Genomic DNA, 26,761 nt, shown 5'->3' with positions numbered 1-26,761 from the left:
CCATTTTTCAGGTCATTTGGTTCAGTAACGAGGGAGAAATCGTCAAAACTCAGTTTCAGCCTATAGCAACTCTCCCGGGCAAAAGTGCGCACCATTTCGTCCAACCTCTGTGCTGGACCTTCTCTGGTATATGAGCTTTCTTTTGCTTCAGAAAGCCCTCTTTTCCTTGCTTTGAAGAGTGAGCTACAAGCCCTCCAAGTTCAGCTTTTCAGTTTTGACAGTTTTGGACAAGTTTTTGAAGATGATGCTACATAAAATGCTACTCTAGCATTTCTGGTTTTTTGAAGCTTTCAATAACTTCAGTACAAGTGTGGATTCAGTTTTGTTTTGACTTGCTAGACCTGGTTTTGATTGGAAAATGTTTATTTCATCCACTTCTATGAAGCATGTAAGAAGAAGCATCATTGTTTGAAATCTAGTCACTACTATTTGCTACATTAAGTGCTCATATTTTGGAAGTCTTTCAGTTATTTTTGCCTTGTAAGAGAGATAGACACTGCCCAATATCTGGGTTAGACCCTCTCATGGCTACCATATATAATCTTGAGAAGTTCAATGGAAAGGGGTTCCATACATGGCAAATGAAGGTAAAATTTGCATTAATGCGGGAGAACTTATGGGGACTTGTCAAATCTACTCCTACCGCTTCTTCTACGGCCTCAAATGCTGGGGAATCTTCAGCTCTGACACGACCGGCAAGGGATCCAGCAAGAGAAGAAAAAGCATATGGTATAATTGCTTTAGCTTTGGGTGATGATTACATACATCATATATCTGACTTGGAGTCTCCATCGGAAGCATGGCAGAAGCTAGATTTGATTTTTGGTGCAAGCTCTCATATTTCTAAACTATCACTTAAAATCTCTTTCTTTGAATTAAAGATGGCAAGTGATACTACTTTAGCTGCCCATGTCAACTATATGCGGAGTCTTATGACTCAGTTAGCTTCTATCAACTCTCCTATCACCCCTGATGATGCTATGGCAGTACTACTTAAGAGTATGCCTGAAAGCTTTGATCACATTGTAAGCACTTTGAAGAATCTTCCCAATCCAAACCTTGAAGGCATTATCTCAGCTCTCCAAGAAGAAGAAAGACACATGGAGTTAAGGAAAGGCAATGACACTGCTTATGTTATGAAATTCCAGAAGGGCAAGTACTCTCCTTGCAATCACTGTGGAAAGACAAATCACCTTTCAAAGGACTGCTTCAAAGTTAATCCATGTAAGCACTGTGGCAAAAACAACCATAGTGAGAAGTTTTGCAGAGCCAAAGCAAAGACAGAAAATGCAAATCTACTTACAGTTAATGAGCCTCCACAAGATGAGGCATCCTTTGAAGATTATGCATTTTAAATTATCTCTATGTATGCTCCAGATCACTCTTTTTATGTCAAGGTACTCAGCCTGGATAGTCCTCCAAAATGAATGAAAATAAATTATTGTGTGTTGTGTTTTGTGAACACCTCTGGTCACCTTATGATGTAGGCCATGTGTATGTTTTGTTCCATGGTACCTCCTGCAGACATTGTGTGCATGTACATGCAGGGGAGATAACCATTGGAAGGTCTTTTTGCATCCTTATTCCTGAGCGTATTCTGGACCATCGACAGCGAGAGACTCGACATCGACTTATCACGGACTTCCTTGTTCTTTGGTGAGATCTGGACGACTCCGACGCTACTTGGCAATCCGATGAAGACTTACAGCAGTACCCTGACATTTTACAGCAGTATTTTCAGAATTTACCGTGATATTTTCTACATCAGTTCATTATCTCCACCAAGGTCTTATTTTGAGTGGGAGGGGATGTCACGATCTGTGACGTATTCCTTTCTCTATATCTTAGACTTATGGATGGTTTGATGAATGGACACTTGTGGAAGGGTATGCCCTTTCGACGGGACACTTCCTATGAGGCACAACCCTTCAGAAGAGACATTCTATGGAAGAGACACTCCTATTGTAATGTACCCTCTCATCAAGGGTCACACCCTTCACGAGGGGCACACACCTCTTCATGCACATACACTTTGGAGTACACACCTTTTCATGTGTGACTCTTCACTCTCTATATAAGAGAGGCCCAACTGTATGGATGACACACTACAGACACTCAAGGAATACAAATATTCCTTGTTCTCTGCTATTTCAGTCTCCTTTCTATTCCTTAGCACATTTCTAAATATAGTAAATATAGGATTTCTTACAATTGGCACGACAGCAGATGCTGTGATTCCTCATATCCAGTTGGCAAAGACGTCTTCAGAGGCGTGGGCCATACTGAAGTAGCTGTATGAAACCGATAATACAGCCCGTATCATTACTCTTCAGCATCAACTTTATAATCTTGATATGAACGACGGTGATAGTGTGCATGACCATCTGACAAAGGTGAAAGTCATGCGGGACCAGCTCGCAGCGGTTGGCGGTTGGTCAGAAGGTGCACTCGAGTCAATTGGCGTTGCTCACACTCCACAAGTTGCCACGGAGTTTCAAAAGTTTTATGACTACCGTCACTGCGGGTCAACGGACTAAGCCAATCACTTTTGAGGAGCTTGGCCCACTCTTGCTTCAAGAGGAGGCTCGAGAGAAACTCTTTACGCAAACCGACGAGAAGGCATTAGTGGCCAAAGACAAGCCTGGAAAAGGCAAGCCAAAGGAGTTCAAGAAGTCAGAGGACGCTGACCGAAAGAAGAAAATGAAGTGCTTTTCCTGTGAAAAGCTTGGCCACTCCGCCAAAGAATGCCGAAAGAAAAGACAGATTAGAAGCAGAAGAGAGAAGCCAGGAACAAAGAAGAGCGTAAGAATGATTCTGCCAATGTGACGACTGGGCAGTTGTTTTAAATCAGTGAACATTGTTCAGCGTATGCAGTCAGTGAAGGAAAAGAGGATTGGTATGTTGACAACGGTGCTTCAAAGCACATGTCTAACAGAAAGACTTGGTTCAAAACCATGGAAAGTACACACCCAGATTCCAAAGTTTCTGTCGGGGATAGCCGGACATGTCCTGTGAAGGGCATTGGTAGCATTCCTTTCATTACGACCGCAGGTGAGGAGAAGGATATCTCTAGAGTACTTTATGTACCCAACCTTTGCAAGAACTTACTGTCTGTAAGTCAAATGGACAAGAACAACATGTCAGTTCTCTTTGAAGACGGCAAGGTCACCGTGACATCCAAAGCAAATGGACAAATGGTGGACCAAGGAGTTGAAGAAAATGGACTGTACCGCCTCAGTGCAATGTTGGTTCATGAAGACAACAGAAAGTCCAAGCTTTGGCATGAGCACTTCGGTCACGTCGGCTATGGAACCTTGGCTGAAATGTCAAAATTGAAGATGGTGGATGGACTTTCACCTAATACAGGCAATGATGGTGTCTGTAGGGCTTGTCTAGAAGGCAAACAGCACAAGGACAAGTTCCCACAAGAGGCCTCGTTTCGGGCCAGCAAACCACTTGAGTTGGTTCATGCCGACATTTGTGGCCCAATGTCTACAGCACCATGGGCAGGATCCAGGTACTCACTTCTCTTCGTGGATGATTTCAGTAGAATGACATGGGTGTATTGTTTGGCTAAAAAGTCACAGGCTTTCGAGAAGTTCAAGGACTGGAAGGCCAGAGTTGAAAAGGAGACAGGGGAGGATGTCAAGACGTTCCGTACAGGCAGGGGGGGAGAATTCACCTCAAATGAGTTAAACACATTTTGTCGCAAGCATGGGATCAAGCGACAACTCACCACAGCACATACTTCTCAGCAAAACGGGGTAGCCGAGAGGAAGCATAGAACCACCACGGAGACAAGGCTTGCTATGCTCCGAGGGAGGAACCTTTCTAAAGCCTATTAGAGTGAAGCTATCAATACAGCCGTACACATTCTCAACAGGACCAAGACGAAGGCCATCAAGGACAAGACTCCATATGAGGCATTTTATGGTAAGAAGCCCTCTATCACTCATCTTCGCATTTTTTCTAATGCATGGGTGCATGTGTACAAGGAAGAAAGGACCAAGCTTGATTCCCGGAGCAGAAAATGTATCTTTGTTGGGTATAGCGAAGAATCCAAGGCCTATCGACTCTTCGACCCAGTAAAGAAGCAGATCCTTATCAGTCGGGATGTCATCTTCGAAGAAAAGGAATCTAAACCCCAGGAGGAGCCTCAGATAGAGGAGGAGGAGATTGTTCAACCCCCGAACCCACCCCGCCCCAGGTTGACCATCCAAGAGGTGAAGAAATCGGAAGCTGATGTTCCACAAGGTATTGAGGAAGAGCAGGATGTTCCAGAAGCAGTTCCAGTTCCTCCTCCCACTGAGAAGCAGAAGAGGTTGCCCCAATGGTACATATGGACATTGGAAGACTCTCGGGTCACCGAAATACCTGAAAGTAGCAGTTCTGGATTGCAACGGTCCCAACGTCTTCAGAAGACCCCATCCATGAATTTTGTGTTGATGGCTCAGCTTGAAGAGCCAAGGACCTTTAGGGAGGCGAAGGACAATCCAGAATGGCAGGCTGCCATGTAGGCAGAGATGGATGCTATCCTGAAGAACAATACCTAGGACTTAGTGGCCAGGCCCCCGCGACGGAAAGTCGTCGGCACTAAGTGGGTATACAAACTTAAATACAAATCAGATGGCAACTTGGATAAGTAGAAAGCAAGATTAGCGGTCAAAGGTTTTGCTCAAACTGAAGGCATGAATTTTGATGAAACTTTTGCTCCCACAGCTCGCATGGTTACTATCCGGACAATGATTGCCCTTGCTGCCCAATTCCAGTGGCCTATTTTTCAAATGGACGTGAAGTCCGCATTCCTTAATGGAACCCTGGAGGAGGAGGTATACGTGGAGCAACCACCGGGCTTTCAAGATCCAGGGTCCCCATTAAAGTCTGCAGGTTGAAGAAGGCGTTATACGGCCTGAAACAGGGCCCCAGAGCTTGGTACCAAAGGATTGATGTATTCTTTTAGAAGATAGGGCTAAGTCGAAGTCCTTCTGAGGCAAACCTTTACTTGTTCATTGAGAAGGGGTTGCGATTGGTAACTCATCCTCTATGTTGATGATCTTATCTTGACAGGTGACCATGTCAAGAAGATTTCTCAAGTCAAGGAGCTACTCATGTTTGAGTTTGAGATGACTGACCTTGGGTTATTACACTACTTCATTGGGATAGAAGTAAAGCAGGCCAAAGACAGGATCTTCATTTCACAGGAGAAATATTGCAGAGAACTTCTGAAGAGATTTCAAATGGAGGATTGCAGGACAGCAGTAACTCCCATGGAGGTCGGGCTCAAGCTAAGTGTTCACGACACATCTCAACCGGTCGATACTCCTTTGTACCGACGATTGGTAGGAAGCTTGCTTTACCTTACCAATACTCGACCTGATATTTGTTATGCAGTTGGGCTATTATGTCAGTTCTCTGCTTCTCCCAGGAAGAGTCATTGGGATGCAGGTTTACGGGTGCTGAGGTATCTAAAGGATACTTGCACCTACGGGATCACCTACACCAAAGGCATCAAACTAGGCGGGTTCTGTGACAGTGATTGGGCGGGTGATGCTGACACCAGAAGATCAACAACAGGGTATTGTTTTTTACTTGCATCTGGTGCCATCTCTTGGCTGAGTCATGTACAGCAGCTTGTGAGACACTGAGAAAGTGGTCAAGGACACTTTCCAGTTGGAGCTTTTGGTATTGCTACACCTCCTACAGCAGGGCGACTTCATTTGGATCACATTTGGTCAGCAGATCTCGTGCTGTTTATGCTGGGCGACAATTTTCAGCCACACAGGAGCTGAATTTCGTCTGTCATTTTGGGGTCTTTTCTCCAGTTTTTTGCACTAAATCAGGTCGCCTACAATTGTACAGGAATCTACTGCTGATTTGACATCATAAAAGTGGTCGCCTACTTGAAGGGACACTGTCTGCCAAGTTTGGTTGAATTTCGCCTTCGTGGTGCTGAGTTATCATCACTTTTAGGGTTCAGCCTGTCAGAAAGTGACACGTGGCAATGGATAAGGCACAGAAATTTGGGGCTTTTGCAATTTTATGCATTGGGCGGCTTGCTCTTGCACATTGAAGCAATAAATTTTCAGTTTGGGACACATTGGAAGCGGGAATCTCAAAGAATTCAGAATATTCCTTGAGCTTGATGGCAGAAGTTATGCATTGTGAAGTAGTGCTTGGAGCACTTGGATGCATTGACATTGTTGCAAAAGTGGTACTGATTTCCTTTATGCTTGGATTGTGCACATTTGTGGTAGTCAAAGTTTGACTTTTGATCTCAGAAATTGGGGCTGTTGGTGCACAAGTGCTCAGCAATTTTTTGTGACACTGGAATAGTGTCTTGGATGCCAATTTTGGATGCCTTTGCGTTGATGAAAAAAACAAGAATATTGTTTGCTGCAGATTTATGACTGTTTTTACTGTCATTTTGGGACAGTTTCTCTGAGTTTTGGATGCCTCTATCTCTGTCACAAGTTGGGACAGAATTTTGAGTGAGTTACACTCAGTTTTGCAGGCATATTTCACTCAGTTTTGGATCATATTGGTGCAGGAAATTAATTACAGTTTTGGTACTGTTTATGCATTCAAGGTTGGAATATATATTGGCTGCAAGTTCTCTTCAGTAGAGGACAGATTTTATAAGCTCTTTTAATTTCCTTTGCTGTTTTTTTATTTGCTGAGATATGGCTTCAAGTGGGAGTGAAGGTGGTTCACTTCTTAACATCAAGAAGTTGGAAGGAGCACACAATTTTGCCATTTGGCAAAAGCAGTGCTATAATGTGCTTCTTCAAAAGCATCAAGCCCGTCCTATCAAGGAAAAGGGAGTGAAGCCGGCAAATATATCAAATGATGATTGGGAAAGTGTTGATGAATTGGCACGTTCTACAATCATGCTTTCTATTTCAGATGTGCTTCTATTTAATGTTGAAAATGAGAACACTGCATGGGATATGTGAAAAAGGTTGGAAGATTTGTATGCTCAACAAAGTGCAGCAAGCAAGGTTTATTGGCTCAAGAAGCTCATGGATCTTAGGAGGATGGAGGGCACAATTATGAGTGCAATGAGTTCAACTCTATCATTAAGCAGTTGGCAAATCAGAAATTCAACATTGATGATGAGTTTAAAGCAACATTCTTGCTTTGCACTCTTCCTGAGAGTTGGGATATTTTCAGAACAGCTTTGAGCAATTCAAATCCTACCCTTATTTATGCAGATGTTGAGAGTCAGCTTCTCATGGAGGAGATGAACAAGAAGAACAATTCTTCAAGTCTTCCACTGCTCTTAACACAAGAGGAAGACCTCAGAATAGAGGCAATGGCAGCCAAAGGAACAGATCCCGCAGTAAGTCACGTCCTAAGAAGGATATTGAATGTTTTCACTGTGGCAAAAAGGGGCACATGAAGAAAGATTGCTTTAAGCTGAAAAGGGGGCAGAAAAAGAGCAACAACAACAATCAGGATGCCAAATATGATAAAGGCAAGCAACAAGTAGAGAGTAGTAATAGTGGTGTGAAGATTGAAGAGGTAAATGCAATCACTCATGAGAGTGAGGATGACATTTTGTTTATTTCATCACTTGATGCACATGCTTTGGTCACAGAAGAAGACGGTGACATGACCACTTGGATCATTGATTCAAGTGCTTCCTTTCATGTGACACCACACAAGGAGTGGTTTTGCTCATATAATGGTGGTTTACAGGGTGTTGTGCATCTTGGAAACAATTATGCATGCTCTATTGCAAGGATTGGAGATGTGAAACTTGCATTTTCCGACGGCACACATTTTATACTTCATGATGTTAGGTATGTGCCAAAGCTGAAAAAGAACTTGGTTCGTACTGGTCAATTGGATGATCAAGGCTACTATACTGTGTTTGGTAATAGTAGGTGGAAGATAACCAAGGGAGCCAGAGTCATTGCAAAGGGGTACAAGTGTGATACTTTGTATACTTTGCATGTTTCTAATGTAAAGAATCATGTGGTTGCCGTAACTGAGGTGCCAAAGGTTTCATTGTGGCATGGCCGGTTAGGACACATGAGTGTTAAAGGAATGCAAGTACTATCTTAATTGGGTTATTTACCGTCTCTGAAATTTTCAGATTTAAGCATTGTGAGCATTGCATTTTTTGTAAGCATCCACAATCACCACATAAAGTGACATTGCAACAAAGATTGACACCCCTTAGATTTGGTACATAGTGATGTATGTCAAATGCCTCAGTTGTCTATGGGTGGTCATGAATACTTTGTTACATTTATAGATGATGCCACAAGAAAAGTGGGGGTCTATTTCATCAAGAGGAAGGATGAAGTTTTTGGTGCATTTCAAAAGTTTGTTGCCTTGGTTGAAAATCAGACAGGTAAGAAGTTGAAATGCTTATGCTCTGATAATGGAGGAGAATATGTCTCCAAAATATTTCAGGAATTTTGTGACATGAAAGGGATAAAGAGGGAACTCACAAGCCCTCATGATCCTCCACAGAGTGGAGTTGCAGAGCGAACAAATCGGACTATTCAAGATAGAGTCCGTAGTATGCTGTCTCATGCTGCCTTACCCCATGGTTTTTGGGCAGAGGCTGTTCAAACAGCCATTCATGTCATCAACAGGTCACCGAATAATCGGTTGGATGGTAAAGTACCCGATGAACAGTGGTATGGCAAGCCACCTTCATATAAACACTTGAGAGTGTTTGGCTGTGATGCGTATGTGCACGTACGAAAAGAGCAGCGCAACAAACTCCAACCAAAGTCAAATAGATGCATCTTTATTGGATATGGTGACAGTGGTGAAATGGGGTATAGATTGTGGGATCCCGTTGGAAGGAAGATTATACGCAGCAAATTGCAATGATGTGATTTTTCATGAGGAAAGCATGCACAGGCAGCCCACTCAAAAATCAGAAAATAGGAAGGTTGTCTTTGAAGAAATCATCGTGAATAGACAGCAAAATATGCCCAATAATATGCAGCAAGGTGCTGCTGCAAATGTCCCTAATGCGCAGAGAATAGAGGCTGAGAATCAGCCCAATCAAATTGCCTTTGGTATGCCACACATAGAGCCACATTTGGGTGATGTAGGACAGCCAGAGGAGGTGGTACAGCCACATAATATGGCTGATATGCAGGCTGAACAGCCAGCCAATCAAGATAATTGGGTAAGAAGATCCACCAGAGTCTCCAAACCTCCTGATAGGTTTGTTCCAGGACAGAACTACGTGGCTGATTTTGTCATGCTGACAGATTGTGGTGAGCCTTCATGCTATCAGGAAGCAATGAGAAGGCATGATAAGAGAAAGTGGGAGAAGGCCATGCATTCAGAAATGGATTCTCTTATCAAAAATAAAACATGGGATTTGGTGAAACTACCAACTGGAAAGAATGCCTTACCATGCAAATGGGTTTATAAGATCAAGATCACTCCTAATGCTGAGAACAAATACAAGGCAAGATTGGTTGCCAAGGGGTTCAAGCAACAGAAGGGCATTGACTTTGATGAAATTTTTTCTCCTGTGGTGAAAATGACAACATTGAGGGCTGTTTTGGCATTGGTTGCACATGAGGATATGGACTCGTGTCAGATGGATGTCAAGACTGCATTTCTCCATGGTGATCTTCGTAAGGAGATTGATATGGTACAGCCAGAAGGGTTTGTCAGTGAAGGCAAAAAGTTGGTATGCAAGCTGAAAAAGAGTTTATATAGGTTGAAGCAGGCTCCAAGGGAGTGGTACTTCAAATTCCATACTTTCATGCAATCTCAGGGGTTTAGGAGAAGTGATGTTGATCATTGTCTCTATACCAAGAAAGCAAAGGATGGTAGTCTTATTTTGCTCATCATTTATGTTGATGACATGCTTATTGCAAGCAAATCTCGGTATGAGATCGATGCATTGAAGATGGGACTGCATAAGACATTTGATATGAAGGATCTTGGTGATGCAAATCTTTTAGGAATGCGCATCATACAGGACAGAAATCAGAAATTGCTCTATTTGTCTCAGAAGGAATACCTTGGCAAGGTTTTGCAACGTTTCAATATGGAGGGAGGAAAGATTCTTGGTACTCCATTGCCTCCATATGTGAAACTCAGTCAGAAAGACAGCCCACAGTCAAATGATGAGAGGGCTGAAATGGCCAAGATTCCTTATGCATCCGCGGTTGGTACTCATGTATGCAATGGTGGCTACACGTCCAGATATTGCCTTTGCAGTGGGAGTTGTCATTAGATACATGGCAACACCTGGCAAGAAGCATTGGGAAGCCATGAAAGGTATCATGAGATATCTTAAGGGCACAATGCATGTGTGCATTTGCTTTGAGAAGAAAGACTTGGTTCTTCATGGGTTCACAGAGTCAGATTTTGCAGGATGTGTAGACCAAAGAAAGTCTACTACAAGATATTTTTTCACCTTAGGTGGTGGTGCTATTTCATGGATCTCTCGGTTGCAGAAATGCATTGCTTTAACTACCACAGAGGCAGAATATGTTGCAGCCACAGAGGCGTGCAAAGAAGCCATATGGTTATCTCGTCTAGTGGGAGATATTGGTTTATCAGGAGAGGTTCCTATTTTGCATTGTGATAGTCAGAGTGCTATTCAGCTAGCACGTAATCCTATGTTTCATGCCAAAACGAAACACATCGAGGTGAAATATCATTTTATCATAGAGGTGCTTGAGGATAAGCGTATTCAGCTTGTCAAAGTGCACACTCATGACAATCCTGCAGATCTTTTAACCAAGAGTCTTAACCCGCAACGCTTTGCACATTGCAGAGTACAAATGGGTGTTGGCTGAGTTTCTCATGATTGAGATTCTCTTGTATTTTGTGTATTTGTTTTCTATGTACACTTCTTCCTCTTTTTGGGCACATTGCCTTTAAGTGGGAGATTCTTGGGGATAAAGGCATAATGTGCTATGCCTTGTATAAGTGGTACTTATAATGCCACGTCATCACCTTATCTATTCTTTGTATAAAAGGCAATAAGGGAAGTCACATCTAAGACTTTTGCTTCCCACAAAACGTGTGTTCTCTCTTCTGCTCTCACACCTTTCTCCATCCCCCTCTTGCTTCCGCTCCTTGCTCCATCAAGATGGAGCACCTCATCAAACGAATGGGGATTGGCCCACAGTTGTGACATTGAGGGGGGGTGTTAGAAACTCACTGTGCCCACCTGTGAACCCCCAATTTGAGGGGACAAGGGCAGTGAGAGGTAGGAGGGCTGGGGAGAGAGAGACTCAGGCCGGCATCATAGGCAACCAGCACACAGGCTGGTTGCAGTCTGCAACAGCAGGAATAAAAGGGCTCTAGGCCTCACATAGGGGCACCACGAGCAGCATTGACTGGCCGCCCAGGGCGCCCTTAAATAGGGGCCTGTGGCTGGCCAAGTCGGCCCAACCAGGGCCACCGGGCCAACCCTGGTCGGTTTACTAGGGCCCATGTGGTCGGCCACCAGACAGGGTACCAACCCTGCTGGTCGGTCAACTGAAGGGGCCTAGGCAATGCCTATAAAAGGCCCACTCCTCCATTGGTTCCATCATCCAGTGCAAGACTAAAAGCTCCTCTCCAAGGCTGTGTTCAGCACTCAGATCTGGAGCAGTTGGTGAGAGAGAGAGTCCATCAATATTCTCCAGCACTTTGCTGTGTTTTGTACTGCATTTCTGAGTGAGTGTTTGTTGCATCTGTGATCATCTATCTGAGTTGAGTGTGTGTAAGAGTTGGAGAGATCTTGGGTGGAGGTTTGAGTGATGCATTCCCTCTTATTTTATAACATGGAACCACTCTAACCAGCCTTCAGGAATCCAAAGGGCAGTAATCCTCGTCTACTCAGTCATAAACCTCATAAATAGCCACAATGAAAGCTTTAATCACTTCAACCACTTGACAGTACTTAGAAATAAACTTTAACAACAACAATGGGGAGGCTAGAATGCCCCTGCACAATGATAATAGTACACAATACACCCAATGGCCCCAAATGCCTTGGTGCCCCTTTTAGTATTTATTTAATGCTTCTAAATGGAAATGCTTTACACCAGGGGCTCACCCCTATACCGTTCCTCTCTGCAAATCCTCTGACTATCTTTTGGGGCATCTATTCCACAGTGCACCACTAGAATCCAACTAGCAAGGCAATCTTAGGCATCCACTTCTGACTTGACCAACCTGAAAGGCATCAAAGCATCCAAACCGACATGCAACTGCGCTCAAGGTAGCCTCAAGGCTTTCACATGCAACAACACTATAGTCTATCCCTTGGCCTTTCCCAGGCACACCCTTGCTTCTAAGTGCTTCCTTAAGACTGTGGAAACCAAAAAGGACTCCAAGCACACGAAAAACACTGCAAATAACTTCAAACCAAGGAAAGGCAAACAAAAAGACCATTGTCCGTGGAAGAGGAGCGAGCTCTGCTCTCGCACCTATCCCCTATCCAGGCTCCCAACTAGGTTTAGGTGTCTTCCATCCTCCGGGTGAAGAGAAAAAGGAAGAGATAGAGAGCGGAAGTCAAGCAAGAAAGAGTTGTAGAGGATAAAAGCCAGCAGATCTGCCCCGAAGTCTCTGCCTCAGGATCTGCGCCAGGAAAGCCTCCTCGAGAAGCGTGCCTACCTCGGAACCCTCATCAAGGCCTCCTCGGGGAGCGCACCCGCCTTGAACTACATGCCAAAGAGTTTGTACAGCTGTGCAGACTGTCCGTACAGCAACCGTACAACAGCTGAATTGCATCGAGGGTCGTGCCAAAGGCCGTATAGTAGCAAGGCTGCCTCGGGTTGTGTGCAAGGGCTGAAGTAGAGGTTAGAGCAGCAGCATGCGGGTGCAAGAGCAGCAATGCAGGCAAGGAGATGCAAGAGCGTGCATCGAAATCCACACACACAGCTTCTGCAAACCTGAAATGCTCGAGGAGGGTGAGGGAGAGAGATGGTAGGTTGGAGGGAGCACATGCACTCACATGCATGCCACTTGGCCCTTCATTAAGGTCCTAACCCACCTTACCAAGGACAATGTTGGTTGTCCTTGGCCCCAACTTCACAACCCCTCTTAAATGCCTATGCCTTGCCCCAAGGACCTAGTGGGTGCACTTAGAAATTGCCCCTAGGAACTTCTAGGTAGCCTGCACTTCCTTTAGCCCAGTCCCTCCTAGCCAAACTAATACTAGACATAACCACAGTTAACCTCAGAGAGTTACCAAAGACTTTTCATGTCCCCGTGACAAACTCAGTGCAGACGTCAAAGCCAATTTACTGTTTGAGGTGGCATTCTGCTTTAAGGATCCAAGCTCTCAGGTACTATCACCGAGGTGAATCCAGTTAGGTGTGCTGTTAGAGGGTCCATGGTTGCATCTTCATCGGCTTGCTTCTTTAGATCATTTTGCTCACCATGAGCTACAGAGAGGGTGTTAAAGCTATGGCATCTCATAGTAAGAGAGGGCTTCTTTGTTGGTGTGCCCGCCCGAAGAGTGAAGAGTAGAGGATAGCTTCCAGGCTGGTTGGAGGCCTATCAAAGACTTGCTGGCATAGGCCACATAGGCCCTAGGATTGGGTAGGGTTGGGGCCCACTTTGGGCAGCCAACCAAGTCAAGTCAACCAACCTACCCGACTCTGTCTGGGTCGGTTCAGCCCGACTTGCTGGTTGGGTCAGACCTACTTGTTGGTCGGCCAATCAGTCAAGAGCCTATAAAGGCTCCCTTCCCTTACACTCATATCAGTCTCACACATGGTCACTTGGAGCATTCTTTCCTTCTGGCATCCCTCGGGCTAAGGCAATCCTGGATATATACAGTTGCTATTGCCTACTTCTGTGTCTAATTTTCTCTCTTCTTCGTGCTTCCGCACACATGCTACTTTCACATTACATACCTTACCTTTTAGCCCGATCTTTAGCTTTACTTTCATGGACATGCCTCAACACTGATGCATGTCTTGGAGAAAGTCTTTGGCTGCTTGCAAAGCCCTATAGATGATGGAGCTCTAAGCTGGAATTCATAAATCAAAACAAATCGACTATGACCTGTGGTTGAAGATGCAAACTTTAAAATCGAAAGATAGTTTTTCCAATTTGTTTACCTTTCACTAACATAAGCACACAACATTTCTTCCAAGGTTTGATATCGATAGGGAAGTTCCGGGTCTCACCACACCGCCTTCGTATTGAGAGTGATCGAGCGGAGGGCATACCCAGACAGGGTCGCATCTGCACTTTATGTGATTCTCGAGATATTGAGTCAAGGGAGAAATTCGCATTCAGATGCCGCCTTGTGTACTATGAGAATAGAAGTCACTACTACTGCCTTTTTAGAGATGGTCTTGGCTCCTTATCCAGTTTCCTATCCTACCCAGACCAGAGACGCCTGGCGGCCTTCATCCATGAGGTTGTCCGACACAAGGAGCAGTTGCTCAAAGCACGTAGGGGTGATCAGGACACACAGCCAGACCCTACTCAGAGCACAATAACTGAGTTTTTCCAGCCAAACAGCACCGACCAGCAGGACCCATGGAGACGGCGACCTCGAGGACCCGAACCAAAGTTAGTGATACACCACACTCGCCGGCGCACTGAGCCACGGATCACATTAGGGGACCTTCCTCCATGCTCACCGGACCGGCCATAGGAGTGACACTGGCACTTGTCCACCGCAGGGCTATAGCCAGGGGACCACAGCAGACCACACATGTAGATAGTTGCCAGCCACCTATCACAGGTTACATAACCATCACATCAGCTTCACACATCAACGCCCCCCCTCCCAGAGTTGATGCCCCTGCTGGCTCCCACTTCGAGAACCCGGAGAGTTCTCTTTCTAGATACTGATGCCGTTACATTCAGGACTTTTGGTTTTCATTTGTATTCGTCATGGGTGCGACGCCCGTTTAGTGGCTCCACCCTCAGCTCATTGTATCAGTTTCTTTCTAGTCTCATAGACCCTTTGGTCTTCGGAAGACTTTTCTTCCTTGAAGACTGCTTGAGGCTGATGAGCTGATGATAGAATGAAGGAATAGGAGTCCTCCTGAATTGATGTGACCCGTTGCAGACCAACCATCAGTTTGTCGGGGCCAACTTCAGTCTGTTAGAGCCCGACCATGCTCTTGTCAGCCAACTGGCTGCTGATGTGGCCTGGTCTGATGTCGTTGACTGCCTGCATGGCAATATATCTGCTGACCTGCTGTCTGCCTACATGACATCTGTCCTATCTGATGTGGAAGCCTGTATGTGTCGCATGGACCATAGGTGTACGGCTGCTGATGTGGCAGCCCATACATGTTCTGTGGGCCTGATCAAGTTAAAGAGGTAAGAGGAGAGCTGCGCTTAGATAGCTGGGGGAAACAGATGCATTGTTACACACACACACACACACACACACACACATATATATATATATGAATTGAGAATTCATCCTCTGAAATCACACCCATCGGTGGGTGTAGACCATAGTATGAACATGTGCTCTCGCACATACGCATCCACATACCCCACACACTTGAGCATCCATTCATACATAGATCTTCGTAGGCTGACCCATGAGTAAGGCAAGCTATTTGTGTTGATTAAAAGGTGGTTAGGGTGCTGTGTCGACAAGGCAGAGGCTTTATTAAACTTCAATAATTGGGCAGAGTGAGAAATTAGTTCCAACAATATCATTCATGTTCAACACAAACATTACTGATCTTCTACTTGGAGGAAAGTAATACAAGGAAAATGGACCTGCTGCTTTTGAGATAGTAAATGTAATCCAATTCATGTCAGAATTTCCTGCTAAATGGACAAAAGGATTTGGCAATCGGTTTATAGTGAAACACCAGCTCCTAAGAGAATTTGTCAACAACTTGACATTAGAGGTGCATTAAACGGTGAAGAGAGTAAGTCAGACGTTACTCAATAAGTCCTTTGCAGACTCATAATTATTACTCCTATCAATGTAAAAATGTTAGCAATAAGAGGCACATTAGTGATAGAAACGATATTCCAGAATTATAATTTTAACTGCAGGGAAGAGTTGACAAAAATGTCCCGAAACGCCTAGTGCTGCTTGTCGAGCATATAAATAACTACACGGACAGGGTTGACAACAACGTCATGAAAGCCCTGGTACTACTTGTCTAGCATGAAACGAACATATGAAACATTGTCAACTCGAAAACTGCCAAGCAATGAAGGCTTGCATCCAAGGCTACAATCCGATACAAACCAATCAATTTCCAAAACTTGGCACTTATTGGGCGGTCATTGATTGACAAGACTGCAGATTACAAGCGAAATTTGTGAGCGAAGGTACAAAGTCTCGTCGCGTAATTTGAGTATTAGAGGCAGCGAATGTGGATTTCAATGATACGACGGCCACTCAAAGACTCATGGAACTACGCCGTGTCTCAATTGCAGTCCCTGTATGTTCTAATAAACCTTGCAGATTTCAGACAGCAATTTTGGTGACTCGTACAAAGAAGTTAACAGACGTACCCGTGCGTACGAAGGAGACGCCGCCGCTGCATGGAACCGCATATTGAGAGTAGAGAGACGAGGCTTGCACGTCGGATGCGCGGGGGCTGTCCGGGGCGGAGGCCGTCCATTGCAAAATTAGCTTCATCAACATGTTCCATCATCTCCCCGGACTCTTGTGCTTCCATGAGCGTGGAAGTAGGAGGTGCACACGGACCCCAAGCGCTCGCATTTATAAGAGAGGCCGTCGGCTCCGCCCCTTCTCGGATCGCCGTGAAGGCAGAGCTAGACGGGCCAACTTTGCCACGTTCAGTAATCTTGGTGGCCTTCTGTGAACGCGGTGCAGTCAAGGCAGTGTGCGCCCTCTTCAGTTTCTGGCCTGCTGAGGAGGAATTGTCGCATTTTGCTTTGGAGAGATCGGGCAAGGAGCGCGATCCTTCCAAATTGGGGGGATTTGGGGACACGAAAAGGTGGTCGTCGAGGGGGGAAACGCCAGAAGAACCTTGGGAAGAAGGGAAAGAGAAGGAGAGGTGATCGTGCTGGGAAGAATTCCAAAGGGAGGAGGAGGAAGAGGGCTCTGCTTCCGGTGAGTCGTTCGGCCACAAGAGACCCTTGGCATCATCTCCGTCTCGTCCGCCATGCCCAAGGAAGCACGATTCATCGTCGCGATTGCCAAGCAAACTAGTGCCGTTCCTAGTGCGTCTCTGGTATGTTCTCACGATCATGCTCTCCTCTCTTGTTTGTTGCTTCTGCTGATTCTTTCTGCTGCTGCTGCTGCTTCTGCTTCTGCTTCTGCTACTGATGCATAATCTCTTGTTGTGAATTTCTTGCTGCACTCTGACCTCTCGAACAACAAAATCTACAAATACCAAAAGTTTGTGCGCTCTTTTTTTGGGTTGCACTTCCCTTAGGGCAATCAATTCACCCAACACATTTTTTTGGGTTCCAATACAGAAACCTTGAATTTTTACGCTTGTCTCCTCCCCCCCAAATTTTGTCTCCTCCCTCGAGGTCTTCTATAAGGGCTGCTAGTCTTCGATAAGGTTGCTCAACTGTCAGTCTCCGAGGGATGCTAGGAACCCCACGGAATCCAAAATTTCAAGGTTCGTTTCTAGATTTAACAATTCCCCTTCCTGTTTTTGGTGAACAATCCCATAGGGTTCCAAAATTTATCAAATTCCAAGCTCTCCAACCAAGGCCAAAGCATAGTCCTATATTCATTTTCACCCTAAGGAAAGGTCTTATAAAAGACAACTCCATGAAGGTGTGGCATTCATTCAATCAAAGCAAATTCCTCAATACATGTGTTTAACAACTTAGTTTAAAGGCCACGCTCATGGCCTTTATTCTAAAAACTTTACTTGTGTTTTTTGTTTCCTTTTAATGTCTATTACTGCTCGCTCATTGTTGAACAGTCATTATTTCAAGGGGGCGTTTCTATTGATGTAACATGCCCAAGGGTTCATAGAATGGACTTATGAATGCGCATGGGCTCTATCTTATGAGTCAAATCATACCAAGAGTTGACAAAAGTAAGGGCAACTTAGCAGAGAGGGATAGCCACAAAGATTTATGTAATAAAACCCATGATAACTCAAGCTAACAAATTCAAAGTCTTTGATAAAGCATACTCTTCAATTAAATAGGGCTAATAAAACGTGAAAAATCATGCTAACAAATTCAAGGTCTTTGCGAGAGCGTAGCTCTCAGATGAAGTTGTGCTAATAAAACATGGCAAATAAATTTTCCCTTGAAAAGATTAAAGCACAAAGGTAAGGTCTCCATGCCATTGCAAAAAGCAAGCTAGAATTATCCTACTTGCATGCTCTGTACACGCATCCTACTTTAGTGAGAGGCTATAACCTTTGGTGTTTCGATCCAATAAGGAGAGAAAACTCTATGTCCCAAGAGAGGCTTCAGGAGTATTATACCATCTACACTTTCAGGATGATAAAAAAGTCCTTACTTAATGGGTTTTTAAATACTTTTACAATACAAATATTGAGAGCATGCCCAAAGTGAGTTAAGAAACACTTTTGTATGTAAATTCTCTAGGAAAAGTTGCTTCCTCTTGCTGAACACACATTCTACATCACAATTTTTCCACAACCTCATGAAAAAAGAGAGTGGGAGGCATGCACTCCTAATTAGCACATGGCTTGATAAGCCATGTCCAAAACATAAGTTTAAATCGTGAATGTTTCTTTGTTTTAGTTTCCCATTTAACCTTCTTCACATCATCTTGTCACAATTATCTCCACTTCAATCCATGTGCCATCAATCACCACAATGAACAACGTATGTCACCCATCAGTCCATTGTACAGTGTGAGGAACCATTTACAACAAGCCATTATTTGTCACAATTTGCTAGAGCCCTCATAGTTAATGTCCTTGATCACATGCCTCGCATAAGGTAGATCACATAATAACTAGATATATTGATCTCATGCATGACATTATCCTCTATATTGTCTATTAGGCTTGCAACCTTATGCTAGGATCAAATTCTTAAATCCTTCCTTAAGATGAGCTTCATGATCATCTATTGAGGAATGATTTTATGCTTTAAAGCCTTCCTCAAGATCAACACATTGTTGTCTATCGACGAGAAATGGTCTTATGCTTCCAACCATATGCTCGGATTAAATTTAAAGCCTTCCTCGAGATGAGCTCAATAATCATAATGACTATATGCTAGGAGTACTTTCTTTAAAGCCTTCCTCAAGATCAATACCATGTCATCTATCGGGGAATGATTACCCCCCTCTAACTTTGTTCATGTCCCCATGGACCTTGTTTGGCGCGCTCTCTTTCATTACCCTTTAGTCATGACAACAACTTTTGTTCATGCCTCTGCTGTTGACCTTCTTTTGGTCTCACGCAGGGGGGGTACACTTTGTCGTTACTCCCAAGCCATCATGGTTTGGTTTAGGAGGCCATAACCCTCAAAGCTCATAGCTTCTTCATGTTGACTACCTGGGTTTGCGCTCATGCTGGGGCCATGATCTCATTCGGCTTGTCTTTGGTCCTTCTTTGGGTTTTGTTCATTAGATTCAACTTGTCAACCTTTGTCTTTTGGTTGTTGTCCTCTAGGTCTAGTAGTCTGGTCTATGCTTTGGCCGATTCCTTTTGTTGCTCCTCTTGGTATCAACGTTATGCCAGTGAATATATGAATTTGGCATTATCTTCTTCAACACATGGCTATCGGCCTTTTTTTGTATCATGCAATTTGATGTGCTCCTTCGGCTTGTCCCCACTTCAACGTTGGGTTAGATGCTCATCCTTCATTGCTTTTGAAATTTCGGACACAATTAATCTTCTGACCTTGGCTTCCGTCATGGACATGCATTTGTGAAGTCGTGTTTTGTTAGCTTGCTTGATGCGAGCCCTCGTATGGCCTCACCTATGCAAGTCAACCGCATCGACTCTTCCATGCTTCATGGCTATTTGGGGGTGCCTCCTTCGGACAGACGTAGCGGGGCATTCATGCATTGGCATTCCAATGCTTTGACATCCTTCAATGTATTGTGTCCTTCTTGCCATTTCCTCCTTTGTTTGATTTATGGGGTTGCATCACTCAAAGTTTGTTACTCTTGGCCATCTTTGGTCTCACACAACCATTTCCATTGACCCATTGACCTTTGACTGTGACCTTGTTCTTGTTCTGGACTTTGGCCCTTTAGTTGTCATTTTTCGTCTTTTGAGCCATGCCTTTAGCATGTCTTGTTCTATTGGGGGTTTCGTCCTTTGTTTTGTTGCTCATGGTGGATCTGGATGTAGTTGCAATCCATCTAGGGAAGGGATCTTCATTTAGAACTCGTTGTCATATACTTTGATCCATCGCTTCTGCTGCTTTGAATGCAACGTGCAAGGATCTAATTGCCCCTCCAACTTTCTTCCCTTTTTGTCCTTTATTACTTGGGGTTTGCTCAACATAATTTGTATGTAGCTCTTCAATTCTCTTGCCAGCTACCTTTCTTTGGGTAGTAAGTTGCCCTTGGGGAACAACTTATCAATAGCTATTGCGATTTGCTATCTGCGGGATGACTTCTGTGCTTGTTTGCTTCTTTCGACTCTACTAGCTTCATGCTCTTCCTTATGTCATCCTACTGTTTGTGCTCGAATTGTCACCATGTGAATCACTTGCACCCTCTACGGTCTTGGCATGCATGTAAGTGCTTCATCTCTGCTGCATTTCCTTGGCTATCTTTGCCCGCATTACAACTTTGAGCTAGTCTGCTTGCCATGAAACTACTCCATCCTTTGGCTTGCTCCCATCTCCATGCTTCCAAACTCTTTGCCTCTCGTATTCAAAGGATTCGTAGTTTGTGACCATTTGTCTTCCTTACTAACGCTGGTTTGAGCGCATTTTGCATCAATTTATGAGCTATCATCTTCGAGGCCTTCTCATCAAATGCATATATTTAACCTAGGTTGCTACTAACACCACCACCACCAACCTAATATCAACAATAAAGAAGACTAGGTTACATCAACAAGAGTAATAAAACCATATTATTTAAGAATCAACAGAAAAGAGTAAGCAAAATACTTAGAGTTCTCAATATTTTCAGCTTAACAAGAATCGACATAAAAGAGTAAGCAAAATACATCGAGTCCTCATAAATTTTGGCTTGACAAGGAGTATAAACTCATGGTGTTGATCTTGAAGAGGGCTATGAAGAAAGTACTCCCAGCATATAATCATTCCTTGACTTCCGTTCCGCTTTCATTGAGAGCCCTCTCAATTGGTATTAGAGCCCGGGTGATCTAGTTGAGCGTGCGTGAATGCCTGGAAGCTCAGCAGCGTGTGGGAGGAAGGAGAAGCTCTGTGGGAAGCTTTGTGGGTGATTTTACTTGTATCCGAGTGTGCAAAGACCTTGAAGGAACCTTTGGAAAAGTCACTTTGGTTTTGCGAAGTGGTTTTGAGAGCCTGTTAAGTGTTTTCAAAGAAAAAGTCGTTTTTAAAGCTTTTTCCTGTTCCATTCGACGATAGAGACTCCGTATTGACTTGTAGAGGCAACCATTGCCTGCTTTTGGTGTCCATTTTACTTCAAGAGCTTGGAAACACCTTCATTCTTGAATTTGGGATCGTTTCGTTGGATTTGTGACTCACTGTGTCAATTTCAACGTTTTTTCTGCCTGGGTGTTGGAACTCAAGTTTGGAGCAACCATTTGTAGATCTGTTAGTTCCGGTGGACTCAGGAGGTCCTAAAACTTCTATGTTGCTCATCATTCCCACTCCTGTGGAGTTCACAAACAATTCAGTTTCCAAAAACGTTTTTCAGTCCGTGTGTTGGACCCACTGATTGGGACCACAGTTTCCAAAACCATCTATCCCATTGCATTCCGGACGCCTAAAAACCCCTACATGTCAGTTCTTGCATGATTCGGTGGAGTATTTTTAGAGTTATAAATCTCTGTGTATTTGATTTCGTCTCTCTATTATGCATTTTTCATTCTAAGGTTTTGAAAACTTAGATTTATGCCACATGGCAGTGGATAAGTGTTGATTTCCATTTCTTACTCATCGGTTGGGATTTTGGAGTTCCAGCAAAAGAGAGATATTTGCTGATTGTCTTGCTGAGTCCGATTATGCAATGGCGCCCATGTTTTGAGGCATCTCAGGTTCTATTTTCAGTAGCGGTCATTACCGTGGGACCATGATTTCTTGAGCATACCTTATGCAGATCACTCTGGTTGCAGTTTGAGCCATGTGCGCTCATTCGTGGTGTGCATTGGGTTGTAGTGGATGATTTATAGGCCATTTAGATGCATTGTGATCCTTATTGGATGCACTGATAGGCCGAGATCGCCTTGTGGGATGCTATTTTTTATGAACGCTTTGCACATGGATGCTATTTTATGCTGAGGGATAGCCATTTGACACATTGCAGGTGATGCACTGATAGTATTATGCTCTTTTGGATGAGATATTGTTGATGCATATGCCCATGGACGGTGTTTATGCTTGAGCCATTTGGCACTTATTGGCATTTTGGATTGCCATTGCAGTTGGCATTTTCTTTTGGACCATTTGCTCATATGGATGCATAGTACATGCACATGAGTCAGTTGTATCTTTTGATGCTTTGAACTTTGAGTTTTGGTGATATTTCACTCTATTGTGGCATACACATTTGGGTGCACATGGTATTTGGTGTGATTCTCTCTTGCAAGCACTAGTATTTGAGATTTTGCTTTATTTGCATCATGGCATCCTCTTCCATGTCTGAAAATGAGTTTTTCAGCATTAAAAGGTTTGATGGGACAAACAATTTTTGTTTGTGGAAAGAATAGATAAGGGATGTGCTTATTCAAAAGAAGCAGATAAAACCCTTGCAAGGGATTACAGCTAAGCCTACAGCTATGTCCACAGATGAATGGAATGAGTTGGATGCATTGGCAAAGTCTACCATTATACTTCATCTTGGGGAGACAATTTATTTCACAGTAGTCACTGAAAAGACTACGGAAGCTTTATGGAAAAAGTTGTGTGCTACATATGAGAAAGAGACTGCCTCAAACAAAGTCTATCTCATGAAGAGATTGTTTGAGCTGCACATGAAGGAGGGAGTATCCATAGCTTTGCACTTGAATGAATTTACTATCATTTTTAGTGAGCTTCAAGCTCAAAAGCTGAATTTCGATGCGGAAATGAGGGCAATATTTCTCTTATGCTCATTACCATCCTCATGGGATACTTTCCATACTGCTATCAGTAACTTTGCACCTAGTGGAGTATTGAACTTTGATGATGTGGTTGGTAGCTTGTTGGTTGAGGAGATTAGATGAAATTCAAAGGAAGGCAACAAGCAAGATAGAGCCTTAAATGTGCAAAGGGGCAGATCACAGTCCAAGGGGAAGTTTTAAGAAAGAGGAAAGTCCCGTAGCAAGTCTAGGGTACGGAACATTGAGTGTCACTATTGTGGCAAGAAGGGCCACATAAAGGATTGCTACAAGCTTAAAAGAGAGCAAAAGGATAAGAAAAAGAATGCAAATTGGGGTGCAAATCAGAAGGAAGAGAGTCCAAGGCAGGACAAAGGAAAAGTGAAGATGGAGGAGATCAATGCAGTCACACATGATAGTGACAATGACATTCTCTTCATGTCTAGCTTATCTGTAGAGTTGCTTACCACTTCAGATGATGCATATTCCCAACATTGGATTTTGGATTCTGGTGCTTCATTTCATGGTACTCCCCATAGGGAATGGTTCTCCACTTATGACAGTGGAAAGACAAGTTGTGTGCATATTGGAAATGACTATGCATGTGACATAGTGGGAGTAGGTGACATGAAGTTTTCTTTTGCAAATGCGTCTGCATTTATTTTGAAAAATGTGAGACATGTGCCTAAGCTGACCAAGAGTCTCATTTCAACGGGTCAGCTAGATGATGCTAGTTTTCATACCATCTTTGGTTCTGGGAGTTGGAAAATTTAGAAGGGCTCTATGCTTTTGGCTAGGGGTGCCAAGTGTGGGACTTTGTATCCCTTACATGTATCAAGGGTGTTTGATCATGTTGTTGCAATAACTGAGAAGCCAAACACTTCTTTATGGCATTGCCGGTTGGGCCATATGAGCCAAAATGGGATGAAACTCTTATGCTGTTTGGGTTATGTACCGCATTTGAGTTTCTCTGATTTTGAATTTTGTGAGCACTGTCTCTATGGGAAGCAGACTAAATTAGCCCATAAAAGAAGGGAAAAGAAAGAGTTTGAAAAGCTTGATTTGGTGCATTCAGATGTATGTGGTCCCATGCCTACACGGTCATTAGGCGGGGCTGAATACTATGTGACATTCATTGATGATGCAACTAGGAAAGTGTGGGCTTATGCTATAGCTCGGAGAGTGATGTATTCCAAGTATTTCAGAAATGGCTGGCCTTGGTTGAGAATCAGTCAGGTAGAACGCTTAAATGCCTATGGACTGACAATGGTGGAAAGTATCTCTCTCATGACTTTCAGCATTTCTGTGATACGCGTGGGATTGAGAGGGAGCTTACATCCCCTCGTGCTCCAGAGCAAAATCCAGTTGTAGAAAAGATGAACCGTACCATTCAAGAAAGGTTGCAATGCATTCTTTCCAATGCAAGTCTTTCTGGTGGTTTTTGGGCTAAGGCAATGAAGACTCCAGTGCATGTGATCAATAGATCACCTAGTAAGAGTTTGGATGGTGGTATTCTTGAAGAGGCATGGAGTGGCAAGAAACCCTCTTACTCTCATTTGCATATATTTGGGTGTGAGGCATATGCACGTGTCAAAAGAGCTTCGAAAGAAGCTAGATCCTAAGTCTAGGAAATGCATCTTTATGGGTTATGGTGAAAGTGGAGAGATCGGCCATTGTCATTGGGATCCAGAAGTAAAGAAGATCATACATAGCCATGATGTATACTTCAATGAGAAGAAGATGCATAAGGCACCCATGAGGGATGTGGAAATGAGGAGAATCACTTTCCAGGATGTGAATCCACCTACATATGTTGATAGACAGCAAGCTGTCCATGCACCAAATCTGCAAGAAATGCTACCACCAAGTACTCCCACATGTATACAATCAAGGGTAGATGATGGATCATCTATTGGTGGAAATGATGAGCCAAATGTGGCTGATATGCAGGTGGGACAGAAAGCTGAAATGCCCTTGAGAAGATCATCTAGAGAGTCTAGACCGCCTGATAGGTTTGTTCTAGGGGTTGACTATGTGATGCTTACTGATTACGGGGAGCTTTCTTGCTACAGAGAGGCTATGATGCACGAGGATCAACGCAAGTGGGAGTATGCTATGCAATCAGAGATGAGTTCACTTATGAAGAATAAGACTTGGGACTTGGTTTTTTTGCCACATGGAAAGAAAGCATTGCCATGTAAATGGGTCTACAAGATGAAGGTCATAGGTGATGATGTGCCTAGATACAAGGCCCGTTTGGTCGCTAAAGGGTTCAAGCAAGAGAAGGGTGTGGACTTTGATGAGATATTCTCTCCGGTTGTGAAGATGACCACACTTAGATGCATTCTTGGACTAGTGGCAGTAGAGGATATGGAGCTTATGCGAATGGATGTCAAGACAGCTTTCTTGCATGGGGATCTGCATGAGGAAATTTACATGGTGCAGTTGGAAGGCTTTGAAGAAAAGGGCAAAGAGCATTTAGTTTGCAAGCTAAAGAAGAGTCTCTATGGTCTTAAGCAAGCACCTAGAGAATGGTATCAGAAGTTTGATGCTTTCATTCGGTCCTAGGGTTTTAGAAGGAGTGAAATTGATCACTGCCTCTACACTAAAAGGACTAAGGATAATAGCTTGATACTCCTGGCACTATATGTGGATGATATGCTATTGGCTAGCAAGAATACTTATGAGCTAGATGCATAAAGGCCAAGTTGCATGAGGCCTTTGATATGAAGGATTTGGGACTTGCAGGTCATATTCTTGGTATGCACATCACGCGTGATCGGAGTAGGAGTCATACAAATAGTCCCAAATCAGATGAGGAGAGGGCCATGATGGCCAAGGTTCCTTATGCATCAGCGATTGGGAGTCTTATGTATGCTATGATAGCTTTTAGACCAAACATTGCATTTGCAGTGGGAGTTGTTAGCCAGTATATGGCTAATCCAGAAAAGAGGCATTGGGAGGCAGTTAAGTGCATCATGAGGTACATCAAGGGTACCAAGGAGATGTGCATCTACTTTGGTAGAGGAGACATGCGTGTACCTGGGTACACAGACTCAGACTATGCAGGGCATGTGGATAGTAGGAGATCCACTTCTGGTTATGTGTTCACCTTTGCAGGTCATGGATGTCTTGCACACAAAAGTGCGTTGCTTTGTCTACCATAGAGGCTGAGTATGTTACAACCACAGAGGGTTGCAAGGAGGCTATATGGCTTGATCGGCTAGTGGGAGATTTCGAGATTCATATAGGTGTACTGACATTGCATATTGATTCCATGAGTGTTGTTCAGCTAGCACGGAATTCGGTCTTTCATGCAAAGACCAAACACATTGAGGTCAAGTACCATTTCATCAGGGAGGTACTTGAGTACAAGCGCATAGAGCTTATCAAGGTTCATACAGATGATAACCCTGCAAATATGCTGACGAAGAGTCTACCTAGTCAACGGTTTGAGTATTGTCATGTATTGATGGGCATTGGATAGTATGCTCACTGGTTTTTCTCCCTTAAAGGCACATTGTCCTTGAAGTGGGAGGTTATGGGGGTTCAAGGTCACTGTGCCTTTATCCTGATTATGTACAATACTCAAACACATATATAAATGAATGAAAAAGAAGATTAGGGTGTTCTGCACCCACCAAAAACTTGTGTGGCTCTTTGTTTCT

At 43.8% G+C, this 26,761-nt stretch overlaps 1 protein-coding gene across 1 annotated transcript in view; it reads right to left on the bottom strand.

Moving 5' to 3' along the window:
• The window catches only part of LOC147896540 (wings apart-like protein 2), a 120,727-nt gene extending 103,360 nt beyond the window's left edge, over window positions 1-17,367 (bottom strand). The window contains exon 1 of the mRNA XM_087381455.1: window positions 16,444-17,367. Within this exon, the coding sequence (XP_087237581.1) occupies window positions 16,444-17,147 (704 nt within the window). The 5' untranslated portion in view covers window positions 17,148-17,367. The remainder of the gene's footprint in view (window positions 1-16,443) is intronic.
• Between the last annotated feature and the right edge of the window lie 9,394 nt (window positions 17,368-26,761).

Source organism: Dipteris shenzhenensis, chromosome 11 (genome assembly GCF_047967505.1).
Source record: "Dipteris shenzhenensis isolate YYH24624 ecotype China chromosome 11, Dip_SZ_1.0, whole genome shotgun sequence".
In the NCBI taxonomy this organism is placed as follows: domain Eukaryota; kingdom Viridiplantae; phylum Streptophyta; class Polypodiopsida; order Gleicheniales; family Dipteridaceae; genus Dipteris; species Dipteris shenzhenensis.
This window is presented reverse-complemented; position numbering and strand designations above follow the sequence as displayed.